This window comes from Haliaeetus leucocephalus, unplaced genomic scaffold (genome assembly GCF_000737465.1).
Source record: "Haliaeetus leucocephalus isolate CR32 unplaced genomic scaffold, Haliaeetus_leucocephalus-4.0 Scaffold164, whole genome shotgun sequence".
NCBI lineage: Eukaryota > Metazoa > Chordata > Aves > Accipitriformes > Accipitridae > Haliaeetus > Haliaeetus leucocephalus.
Genome location: NW_010972600.1, coordinates 1,119,489 through 1,131,886, shown reverse-complemented (window position 1 = coordinate 1,131,886; position 12,398 = coordinate 1,119,489). Strand labels below are relative to the sequence as shown.

The 12,398-nt window shown below is 49.0% G+C and overlaps 2 protein-coding genes across 8 annotated transcripts in view; one reads left to right on the top strand and one right to left on the bottom strand.

Annotated features, from left to right (window-relative positions):
* Positions 1–11,773, bottom strand: part of SGTA (small glutamine-rich tetratricopeptide repeat (TPR)-containing, alpha) — a 14,690-nt gene extending 2,917 nt beyond the window's left edge. The window contains exons 1-12 of one of the 6 annotated variants that reach the window (XM_010563188.1): positions 11,697–11,773; positions 10,309–10,829; positions 9,027–9,130; positions 8,736–8,820; positions 7,996–8,095; positions 6,762–6,866; positions 6,437–6,575; positions 5,518–5,580; positions 5,050–5,087; positions 3,342–3,431; positions 2,971–3,094; positions 772–2,649 (exon numbers count right to left, since the gene is read on the bottom strand). In XM_010563188.1, the coding sequence (XP_010561490.1) occupies positions 2,980–3,094; positions 3,342–3,431; positions 5,050–5,087; positions 5,518–5,580; positions 6,437–6,575; positions 6,762–6,866; positions 7,996–8,095; positions 8,736–8,820; positions 9,027–9,130; positions 10,309–10,408 (939 nt within the window). In that variant the 5' untranslated portion in view covers positions 10,409–10,829; positions 11,697–11,773 and the 3' untranslated portion in view covers positions 772–2,649; positions 2,971–2,979. Of the gene's footprint in view, positions 1–770; positions 2,650–2,970; positions 3,095–3,341; positions 3,432–5,049; positions 5,088–5,517; positions 5,581–6,436; positions 6,576–6,761; positions 6,867–7,995; positions 8,096–8,735; positions 8,821–9,026; positions 9,131–10,308; positions 11,280–11,696 lie in introns of those variants that run through there. The other 5 variants (XM_010563187.1, XM_010563190.1, XM_010563191.1 and 2 more) reach the window with 5 other exon arrangements.
* Positions 11,774–12,070: 297 nt separating this feature from the next.
* THOP1 (thimet oligopeptidase 1) overlaps positions 12,071–12,398 on the top strand; it is a 9,530-nt gene continuing 9,202 nt past the window's right edge. For both annotated transcript variants that reach the window (XM_010563185.1, XM_010563184.1), the window contains exon 1: positions 12,071–12,342. In XM_010563185.1, coding sequence (XP_010561487.1) covers positions 12,132–12,342 — 211 coding nt within the window. In that variant the 5' untranslated portion in view covers positions 12,071–12,131. The remainder of the gene's footprint in view (positions 12,343–12,398) is intronic.

The window sequence follows — 12,398 nt, the reverse complement described above, 5'->3', positions numbered from 1 at the left end:
CGTTCCCCCGGCAACGGCCCCCCCCCCCATCCACTCACGCGCCGGCTCCCGCTCGCGACCCCGTCCAGGCAGCCTCCGCAACGCGCTCCCGCCCACGACGCCCTCCCATTGGCCGCGACGGGAAGTCCGGCTTGCCCATTGGCCGCGAGAGCCGCCCTTCAGCCCGCCCACGCTTGGCGGTGTCTCGGTGTTCGCGGGGAGCCGCCGAATAATGCCCGCGGGAAACACGGAACGGGACGACGGGTTCCGGGGCACGGGAGGCCCCGCGGAGCTGTCCCGGGACGGCTGGGAGGGAGGCGGCCAAACCGGCGGAGGAGACCCACGGCCAAGGAAGAGCATCCTCCACCGCTACATCCCCTATTCCTGCAGGTTTTCGGCTGCTTTTAGTTAAAGAAACACGTCAATTTGGTTAGAATAGCGCAGAAGGCCCCAGGGAGAGCAGAAGTGAGCCTAAAAAAATATCAGTTTTCTTGCTGTCAGCAAAGTTAGGAGATGTGGGAGTTCAGAAGGAAACCCTCTCTGCCTCAAGCAGGCTGCCAGCTCCCCTCTTCGAGTTCAGCCACAGCAGGGCAAGCTGTACCCAGAGCCGCAGCCACCAAAACGCCGGTCCTCCATCAAGGACCGGCCAGCGCCTTACTGGAGCAGGAGAGCTTCCCCTGGAGAGCTGCTCCTTGGACTCCGTGGTATAAAAAGAAAACCAACGAGAGGCTTGAAGAGATAGAGCTATAGCTACAAAAGAACAAGCAGGGTAAGGAAAGAAAACAGCACCAAAATGACCTGAAAAGGGAGGAAAAACAAACATCCCTGCCATTTCCTCCTTTTGGACAATTCTTGAACTCTTTCCACGCTGTCCCATAGTCTGAAACTTGTCCTTTTGTTAGGTTACAAAAAACAGCCAGAGAGAACTTAAAGGGAGTAGGGGAAGCAGAAATGGAAAGAAAGATTTCCTATTTCTGTCCTGCAGAAATACACAGGGGGAGCATTTCAGCAGGAAAGAATGCAAAAAAACTGGAAGAGGCAGATAAAACCCATCTGTAGGCTGTGCCTGGCAGTGGCCCCAGCCCCGAGGGATGACCCTGCACAAGCCTCTGGGGTCAGCAGCGCTGGAAACAGGCACCGCAGCCCAACATGCGCCCGAGCTGGCCCCAGGCACACGGGTCTTTCTTCAGTCACCTGGGCAAGAGGGATAACAAAGAAAGTGTCCAAATATTTTATTCTTCACAAGTTACATTAACCACATATTACTTTATGGAGCATTTACAAATCATTTTTTTCCTTGATATTAATCTTCAATTATACCTGCTCACTCACACCACCAGGTCTCCTGAAAGGGCGTTTTCCATCTCACACCTACCCACCCTCAGACCAGATGCTCTTTGCCCAGCAGTCAGGCCATGAACACACCTTCCCCCCCACAATCGAATAACTACTTTGAAAAACAATTCTGAGGTCGATATAAGAGTCTCTGGCCTCAACTAGCAACTTCTAGGGGAGCTGGCCAGAGCCCTCTGTTCACCCAGGGAAGGACACGGGTAACTCTAGAGGGGCTGAAAGCTGCGGGTCACTTGAGTTGGCTACAGGAGCTTTTCCCTCATCTCACACACTACATGCCGAGGCATAACGGCTCCTCACCGATCCCCCACGTTGAACCAGCAAACACTTGATTTCTGACTATCCAAGCAGCATTTTTATTCCTTCTGCTCCCTACTCAGGCGCCCTCTAATCCTACCATTAGCACAGTCAACCAGGCTGATTACTTACATGCATAAAAGACAGATTAAAAAAGCAGAAGAAAAAAACCTTTTAAAACACCAAAAACATCATATCTTTCTTACTGTCCACCTGACTAGTTCACAGATTGGATCATTCCAACAACATAGCCATAATTACTAAACACTAGACAAATTTTGTCAGGACTGGGAAAGAACCCCAAGAAGCGTACCAGGAAACACTCACTAAAGGAGCAGTTGCACATGGGCATGTTCTTCCTGGCCAGTCCCAACCCCCCTCCCCCCCAACACATTTACACTAACCTTTGAGAGGTGAGCACCAAACTCCTGTGTATTAACAACACTGGCAACGTTGCTACAGACCTGAATGAGAAACGCAGTCAATCTAATCAACAGAAACCCTGTTCCTGGAGGCAAGAAGATCCTGTGATCTCCAGAGTGTTCAAACACTACCATCTCGTAACTGGCAGGAAGATTAAACGCGGCAGGACGGGGGTTAGGTAGGACTTGAACACTTCTTTGAAGTGGCACGTGGGCAGGAAAGTGAAGACATCCTGTAGTGAAGAGTGCATCGTTCTTCAAAAACGGGTTAAAAAATTCCCATGTAGCAAATAACATAGAAATGTAATAGTGTAGTTAATTTTCTGAGTTTCTTTAGAAAGACTGTTGATGCTGGTTTGTGTTCAGCTTGCTGGATCTTCCAGAAGAAAAAAAGACTAATGGAAAGGCTGAGGGGGAGGAGCAGGAACGAAGACTAGGGAAAGAAAGCGTGAATCTGTCTTTAACATGCAGGTCATATAAAGTATTTTGTTTTTCCATTATTTTTTTTCCCCCTCTTGGACACTTCCAACTCAAGAAATGGCAACACACACATGGCTTCCAGTTTTTAAAGCAAAGAACATAGTTCCCACGGACTGTGCTGCAGAGACAGGAAGACAAGACATTTGCAAATTCAATCTTTAAGAAAATAAAGTGTCCCTTTAACCACCATGAACACTAGATAATGAAACTCATTTGTCAGTCACACCATGTGTGAGGCAAGTTCCTATTCCCTACTCCTCAGGGCTAAGCCTTGCATCTGAGGCACAGTACTAGCAGTACTGATGCAGAGAACCCAGTCTGTACAGAGGGGAGACACACCAAATTGCTAAATTAAGGCACAAGACAAATATTGCAGCCAAATACTTAAATTCCCACTCAGCTGGCCACAGTACAGCAGCACTCCCAGCTACAGCCTCACCTGGAGTGCTCATTCCTGCTGATCTTCATTACTGGCACTTGGAGTTCGACTCCTAATCTGGCTTCGTAGCTGCTCTATTAGTTCAGGATTCTGCTGCTGCATCTGCTGAGCGAACTGCTGGCCCCTGAAGGAGAACAAGCAACAGTCCTATTAGTGTACTCACACTCACTCTAACACAGTCTGGTGCTAGGAAATTCTTGACAGCCAACTGTCAAAACTCTAGCAAGCAGTTCACATCACCAAAAGAGGCTTAAATGCTGGGTGAAGTGCTGCCTTTCTCAACTGTTAAATTAAGGTTCCACTTCTGGTCAGAAAAACCCCACATCCATTTACTAATCAAGGCAATGGGAAACACCCAGCTCTCTACTCACGCTTGTATGAGGCTGGCAAGATCATTCGTGGAGGGGCTGGTGCCTGCTGCTCCCATGGTGTTGTGGCCACCAGAAATCATCCCAGACATGCTGTGGAAATAAGAGTCATTGCTCAGAGCAGGAAAAAAACCAGAGAAATCGTTTGGTTTACACTAGGAAGGGAACATCAGTGTAATGGGAGCACTTTCCCACACAGATCATGAAGTTATCTGCCAGGGAATCTTCTGCAACAACTTTTTGTTCATTAACTACAGAAGAATAAACATTTAAACTGCACAATATGCAGAAATATTTATAATAGCATCAGTTACCATATTCCCAGAGATTCCCCCTTTTGTGTGCAAACCCTGTGTTATGTTTAATTAAAACACTGCCCTTCCTCACACAAGCTATTTGCTTGCTTTGCATCAAACAAGATCTACTGACAGGACAGCCTCAACACTGATTCCCTCATGGTGAGCAGCCCAGAACACACTGGGTCTACATAGCCCTTTCCTCTGGAAGTCCTCAGGCTGCATCTGGCACAGAACCTCAGCTGGCAACAGCAGCGGAAAGAACAGGCAGAAGCAAATGGAAGTGGCAGCTGACATTCAGCCCTTTAGCCAAATTATCTCACATGGTAATCAAAGGATGTGCTCCAGAAGGTCTCTAACTCACTGCCTACCTGTGCTCTAGAAGGATGGTCAGGATAGTGTCCTGGTTTTGGCTGGGATAGAGTTAATTTCTAGTAGCTGGTATAGTGTTATGTTTTGGATTTAGTAGGAGAATAATGTTGATAACACACTGATGTTTTCAGTTGTTGCTAAGTAGAGTTTATACCAAGTCAAGGGTTTTTCAGCTTCTCCTGCCCAGCCAGCAAGAAGGCTGGAGGGGCACAAGAAGCTAGAAGGGGACACAGCCAGGGCAGCTGACCCAAACTGGCCAAAAGGGATATTCCATACCATGTGACATCATGCCCAGTATATAAACCGGGCGGAGTTGGCCGGGGGTGAGGGGGGGGGCAGACTGCCACTCAGGACCTAACTGGGCATCAGTCAGCAAGTTGTGAGCAACTGCATTGTGCATCACTTGTTTTGTATACTCCAATCCTATTATTATCTTCATTATTATTTTCTTCCTTCCCATCCTATTAAACTGCCTTTATATCAACCCAGGAGTTTTCCCCCCCCCCCCCCCCCCCAATTCTCTCCCCCATCCCACAAGTCAGGGGGGAAGTGAGCGAGCAGCTGCTTGGTGCCTAGTTGCTGGCTGGGGTTAAACCACAACAGAGATGTACATGCCTTATTAATTTTATGACTATATTATCTAAGCATCTCACAAACTTTGGGAATTGATCCTCATAACCCTGTAGCACAAAGAATAGAAATATTCTCATTCTAATAGAAATGGAGCTGTGAAATCCTGTCTCCAGATCACATAAACACTGTGCAGAGCCAAACTGACCCCAAGCTTCCCAAACCCTATTCCAGCACCACAATCTATCCTGCCTCCCTTCTGCAAATGTTTATACCAAGATCCCTCTTCAGCACAGTCCGGAGTACTCAAAATACATGCTAGCTCAGGCAACTGGACTGGTTTAAAGGCTGCCCTCCATACTCTGGCCCAAGCACCCTCCTGCTCCCACTAGTTCAGACTTACTACAAATGCCAAACACGAGAGCCTCAAATGAGTGATTCAAAGAGGAAATACAAGATGGGATCAAACTTACAGCTGTTGTACTTGTGGATTGTTCATTAGGTTAGATGCCTATTTAAAGAGGGGAGAAAAAATGACACCCTATTTAATCAGAAATGACTGGGTAGATATGCAGATGTTGTGCCATTCAACTACAAACAATGTGAAGGCAAAAATACTTTTGAAACAGATCAATAGGACAAAAATAGCTAAGAGAAGAACAGTGCAACACACAAGACAAGGCTGGTAATGCAGAACAGGCACCCTTTCCACATCCACCATATCACAAGGAGAAGCCTGTGAATAAGTCACTGGGTCTTCACTTGACCTTAATGAAATACAAGCACAGTTTCCACACAGCAACACTGAAACCAAGAAATGAAATGAAAACAAATCTGCTAAGAGACACAGGAGCTCCCCACACGATGTACTGATACATTTCATCCTGAACAGACCAAGGCGCAGACTATACAGCCTGGCTGTGATCTGTGTCCAAATTTACCATACTCATGAAGCCCGGGTTGTTCAGCAAGCCAGCTAAATCAAATCCTCCTGGACCTCCAGTCTGTAAGAATAAAGAAACCGCACGCAGATGATGCATCCTCTCACTTCCTGATGCACATTACAATGAACATTAATACTTTACTCTCAGTGTTATCAGAATCCAGCCCTTAAACCACAACAAAGGGAAGATGCTCTGCCCATACCCTTCCTGTAAAGCTCCAAGTCACAGACAGCCTCAGAGGATTAGGCTCACCAAGGGAGTCAAAGGGCAGATGTCTGCATTACATGACTTACTGATCACCTCTCTCACCAGCTGAGCCACAGTAGCAATATACAGCTGTAACCCATTACAATTGCCAAATTAAACACATCCACTAGGTCACCTTTGCACTGGAGAAGTCTTTAGAAAATTAAAATCCCCTTCAAAATGATAAATTAACATGGTCCTGCACAGAGCAGGTCAGCAGTGCAGTCACCAGCTTTTTGGCTCCAGGTTTCTTAAGAAAATAATCTTTGTAAGAAAAAAAGCCACCCAAAGTGCTCTTTTGGTATTGCTAACAGGTCACTAGAAAAAAAAAAGCTGGATTTTAGGAGTAGCAACTTTAATTAAGAAAGGTGCTTAAGGCAAAACTGCTGTTTCAAAACACTCCCTTCTAATCAGTCTCATTTTCCAGCTCTTTCAAATAAGCCCAAGGTTACTGTGCTCAGGCAGTGAAGAGAAGTTACCCTCTCTGGATTTTAGCGGAAATGTTCACAGCAGGACGCATTAACTATCTCCCCTCTGTCTGCATACAAGATTTGCATTCTAAACACAACCCAGGTCATCAGGGTTCTGCCAGACAGTACCTGTTAGCACTTACAGTGAAGAAGCCTCCTAATCTTACCCACATATAACAAGCATTAGTTTCAGAACTTACTGGACTAGGAGTCTCCTTCATTTTCTGTTCAGCTATTTTAAGGTTTGATTTGTATGTGTCATTGTCTGGATCCAGCTCCAGGGCTTTTTTGTAGTAAACAACAGCTTCTGTGTGTTTGTTTAAACTGGAGAGGGCCAAGCTATTAAAGTGGAAATAAAATAAAGTCAGAGTTAGATAAGCACTTGCAGTCTTCCTCCACCCCCCACAGAGGTGAAACACTAGGTATTTTTGCACAGCAATCCGGGGCAGAACGCCACTGATAGCATCACTGCCACTAGGTGCTTTGAGATTGAAATTCTGGCACAAAAAACCTGCTCTTACTTACCCCATTCTGCCATAAGCTTTGCTGTAGTTTGGATCAATGCCTATAGCTCTTTCACAGTCTCTCACTGCTCCAGCATAATTTCCTAGTTTACTGTATGCAGCAGCTCTGGAGGGAATAGAGAAAGATGTGCAGAAAAGACTTATCAGCTTGAAAATGCTTATCAAGGTCACCCCTGTTCCCTCTCTGTAGTCTCCTGTTGTACAAGGCAAAGTCAAGTGTAAACTTGACATAAATCCAGGCCATATCTAGGTAAGCAGGCTGCTATCCAAACACTCAGCTCCACATTCTGCTCCTACTGCAAATAAATCTAGGTTCTTCTCCTTACGGACTTTCCAAGAGGAACCTGGGCTCCAGGGAGGCATGCAAGTGTCACACTTGCTGGCTCAGACAATCTCTCTCAGCTTCCCTTATGACTTGATTTTTTAGTCATAATGACCATTTCATCCATTTCCCCACACACTCCACATAAGAGGGAAAACTGGTTTTGAAGCCATAGCATGCTCATTTAAGCCTCAGTCTCACAACTCTTATTGAGGGGCACCTGCCCAAAACCTCATGGGACTGACCCTCATGCAGCTAAAGCAAAACTTAGCTAAAGCACCAGCTGGAGTTCCTTGCCCCAAGAAATACCTCACCATGTCATTAGCATGTGCACAGACAAGTTATTCATGTAGCCAGCTGTACGTATGTACTCACAATAAGCACATAACTAAACCAAATCCTGATTCAAAATCTGTTTTATTCAACAGTTGTCTTTCCACCAACTTTGAGATACTTTTGCTTAGAACTGAAAAATAGGAAATTCGCTTGCATACCCAATTTTGCACACACATCAATTTATATAATTCTCAATAACAAGCCTTCAACTTGTCTCATTTAACTCCTTTGTTTTTATTATTAACACAGCCTCTCAAACCTGGGGTGTCTATGCCACTTAACAGTTAATTGCATGAAAGCAGGCAGTATTTCTTGGCATCCTTATATCTCCTCAAATGCCCAGTAGAGTTTGTTTCCACACCCACATCCTATCTAGAGATGCCAGGGCACAGACCTGGCAAGGAGGCACAGGGAAGTGTGTCACTATGAGCTTAAAAAAAAAACCCACACAAAGAGCAAGCAACAGAACAAGCAGTCTACAGAATCACAAAAAAGGGATTTTGATCATTCAAGAGTCTTAGACCTAAGTAGTAAGAACAAACACAGGTGTACAAGGGTGGAGAAAGATAATCAGTACCTGTTGCAGAAATACACAGCATTGGATGGATTTAATTCAATTGCTTTTCCATAGAAAGACACAGCAGCTTCAAAATTTTCTGCCTTCATTTGTTCATTTCCTAAAAAGATAGCAGAAAGGCTCATTAACAAGTGAAAAAAGGGGACAAACAAAAACAACAGGCCTGGATCTATGTTCTACTTAAGAAAACAGAACAAGAGAGCAACCAACCATTTGCAGCTTTTGCTGGTCAAGTAAACTGCTTGCAAGCATGAGGCTTGTTCGGCAGCAAGGTAGGGGACCTGCATCTTGGCAGTTCCAGGTTGCCTGATCCCACCAGCTCCCCTCCCACCTCAGGCGCACCTGAGGCCTCCCCAAAGCAGTACTGCATCCTGAAAATCACTGCAGTGTGTTGGCTCAGAGAAAGCTCTCCATTGTACTTCAGCACTAATCATGCTCTCTTGCATGGCAGAGAAAAGGCGACACATAGAGGAGAGCTCAACAGGAAAGATGCCCTGTTCTACACAGCACAGGCTTCTTAGGATGCAAAAGAAAATGCTGACCCAGCTGTCTGTCTAGGCTCCGTGGCAGCTAAATTATGCCAACCTACACACGCTCCTGGAGCACAAGCAGAGAAACAAGCAGAAATGGAAAGGTTGATCCCATTTGCTTTTTTCCCCATTCCAAGCATTCCCCAGAATTAAGTCTCCCTCCCCATTACCATCTAAACCTCATTATACACCAGCTCCAGAGGAGGTTACCTTCAGTCTTGAGTCTTTCAGCTTCAGCTATGTCATCTTCAGAGGGGGTGATGGGCTCCGAATTTGTTCTGATGTGTTCAGGCTCCTTACAAGGAAAGGGAGAACACTGTGATAAGGACTCCCACTGAGATGTACCACACCTCCCCCTTCACAAGCGCTGGCTCGTCAAGCCCAAAACATTTCACTCCCACATGCCTCCAAGGGGGCAGCATCACCACAGATATCAAGCAGAGCTCATTGCTTTGGCTGCTTAAATGGAGATTCAGCACATATTTTAGGGCACTCGCTCACCTTTCCTGCAGCAGCTTCAAATATTTCAGGAAGACTCTGGGACACAGCTAGGCCTTGATCTTCCATTGAGACCCCAAATGCTGTCTCCAGGCACTGGATGGCCACTGGACAGGAAGAATCAGGTAATTAGCTTTCCCCACCCCATCTATATACTTAGCCTCCTCCCATAGCACCTGAATTTCTTACTGTTGAACATACCAGGAAAAAACCCACCACCCTAACCCATGCAATTCCACACACCAGACTTGATATTTGGACCATATCCTTGAATTTTGCCAAAACCTCAGAACTGGGCAAACCTTAGTTCTGGAGATCAAGCTTCTGGACTGAGTCAGTCACAACTCCCAGCCCCTCAGGTGACTCCAGATCAGGTGTTGGGAGTAGAAGTTAACCAAACTGGGGCTTTACTAGCCTTCCCACAGCTATGGGTGGCACAGAGCAGGAAGAGATCTGCATGTTTCACTTGCTAGAGGGTGGCTGCTCTGTGAAGCACTGTGGCCACACAGAGGTGCGTGGACACCAACCAACCACCTCCTCCCTCATCAGGCACCAGGTCAGGAAGCTGTTCTCAGCACAGAGAGGAACCCCAGTGACACAACAGAACTCAGTTTTACAGAGCTCTCATGCCACATTTTACAGTCCAAAAGCACCAGGAATAAACCCCTCCTTCCAGCCAACACCCTCCTCCTGCTCTCTCTCCATTCCTGCCTTGCCCAGGAATGTACCCACCACTCTGCAGACGTGCCTGTGCTCTCTTTCAGTGGGACAAACGTACAAGCCAAAGACTAAACCATAAGCTGCTTAAGTAGATCTTTTAACAGCAGCGTGCTCTTGTTACCAGTGAAGCCCTCTGAAAAAGCCTGTATAAATACTCCAGGGCATGCTGTGGAAAAGCATTTTGATAGCACAACGGGAAGGGCACTCTGCAAGCATAAAACACTTCCATACAACAGTAAAGTTCTCATTTTACACTACAAGCCTTCTGACTTCACCTCATTTAAGATAAAACTTGTCTCAAACCAAGGGTCAGAGAGGCTTTTGATCCCAGGTATATCCCTTCCTCAAGCTAATCTGCTTTTGAAAGAGATAATGAGAAATCAGCATCCCTAATGCCCTGCATAGCTCCCCAAGAAGACAAACTGATTTCAAATCTTGAGCAAGGTTTGATGTCAAGAACAGCCCAGCCAAGAAAGAAGCAGGAGAGTAACAGTGTCCAAATTTCACCAAGTGTTGAGCTGACAGACCTAGACGCATGAACAGGGAAGTGCATACAACCACCAACCTTCCAAACTCTCCTGAGCATCTGGAGACAGACCCCCATTCTGTAGCTGATCATGTAGAAACTGGATGATGGAGTAGGCAAGGCGCTTCTGGTCTGCCATTCTGGGAGGCTGTGAGCAGTTTGTTTCAACTTCTTGTAACTCTAAAAAAAATCTGTAGAGAGAGAAGTTATATGATGGACAAGAAGTCCAAGAGCTTTTCTGCTGCCCTCCCCCAGTATGAACATGGAGGATAAGGAAGTTGTTCAGGATCAGCCAAGGCCTCCAGAGCCTTCATTAAACTCTCTGCTGCAACCACAACCCCCTTTACATAAATTCTCTGGGCCTCAATTCACCCTCTTGAGTGTGAGCTGCACAGCACAGTCCTGCCCCACAAGGCTCCTGCCAAGGGAAATACATCAAAGGTGTTGCAGGCACTTAGGCTACCAAAATGTCTCTGACTGACCAGGACTAGGCAAACGGAACACAGAGGACTTAATCACTAAGAAACGAGAGTCTCCTGCTTCCAGAGCATAATTTGATTCTGAAACAAAAACAAGGGCTGAAGCAATTTGCCAGTATTAGCAGAGCTGGGGTTCAGGGCTGCCAATCCTCTGCGCTGCTTGCCAGCCTACTGATGGTAAAGAAGAGTGAGGACCCACAGCAAAGCAACCCCCATAAGCACACCCCAAGGCTGGAGCTTCCCAGAGACGCTGATGCTGCAGGTCCTGTAAGCTGCACTGAAGTGCTCTGCCTCTCCAGAACGCTTAACTGGCTTTGTAGGACAGAAAACCATTCAGGCTGATTTAACAGAGAAATTGTTTAAATGCAAACTCTTTGAAAGAGAGCCCAGCAGAGCTAAGCCAGCCCCAACCCACTGCAATACACCAGAGATCCCACCGGTCCCAGACGCAGGCAGATGCTGTTGTGTCTGCCTGTGCTGGGCTCCCAGCCCCAGTGACAAGCGAGGCCAGAGAGCCCACAGACCACCTCCCCGCTCCGGGGGCCGGCAGAGAGGAGGAAAGCACCTCTCCTCTCCTGTACCCTCGGGCCCCTGCCCCAATGCCCCACCAGTACCCCCAGGCAGGCGGGAGGGAGACAGGCCTGAGGGCCACTGCAGACCCCGAGCCACCGTCCCGCTCCCGGCAGGGCAACCCCACTCCGTGAGGAGAAGACGGAATCACCAGCTGGACTCTCCCTCCCGGACAGGAGAAGGGGCCCGCAGCCCGCAGACATCCCGCCACAGCCCCGGGCCCGGCCCACACCGGACTCCGGACGAGGGAAGCGTCAGGCCCCACCGCGACCCCCAGCCCGGCCGTTATCCCCACCAGGACCAGAAGCAGACGGCTCTCCGTGGGGAAGCAGGCCCAGACCCCGGGCCCGCCCCGGCCGCCCCTCCCGCCCCGCTCACCGGGCGCCCCGACCCTCTCCTCAGCCGGGGCGGGCTCAGCACTGCGCATGCGCTACGCCCCGCCCACCGCGCCTGCGCACTAGTCCCCCCCGGGCGCGCCTGCGCTACCGACAGCCACCACCCGCCCCCGCCCCTCCCTTATATGGCCGGGGCGGGGCGGGGGAGGCGGTGACAACGCAGGCGCGGAGTCCTCAACGCATGTGCAGGCTGCGCCGCTCGGGGGCGGGGTTGGAGGGCGGAAGCGCGGCTGTCGCTCCTCCCTAGTTTTTAACCATCGAGAGGCGGCGTTGCTATGGGAACGGGCGGGCGGGAGACCCGGTGCGGGGTGCTGCTCCCGGCGGGGCTCCGCTCCCGTTCCCGGGTCCGTGGGCTCTTCCCGCAGCCGCCGAGGCTGAGGCGCCGGGGCAGGGATGGGGTTTTACCGTATGCGAGCGGATGGGCCGCTCCCCGCGTCCCGGATGGGGTGAAAGGGAAGGGGAGAGCGGCCCAGTCCTCCACTCTCCCAGAATCCTTCGGCGCGGCCACTCTCTCTTGCCTGTCTCTATGGCTGGGGCACATGCTCTGTGCGTGGGGCCGGCGCGGTCTTGTCCCGGCCTCGTCAGCAGAGCGGGGACTCCCGGTAACCCCGGCATGGCCCCCCCCACAGGTACCGGGTGGCGGCGGAGGGTTGGGGGGGGAGCCTGGGGGGCAGCGAGGGGGCTG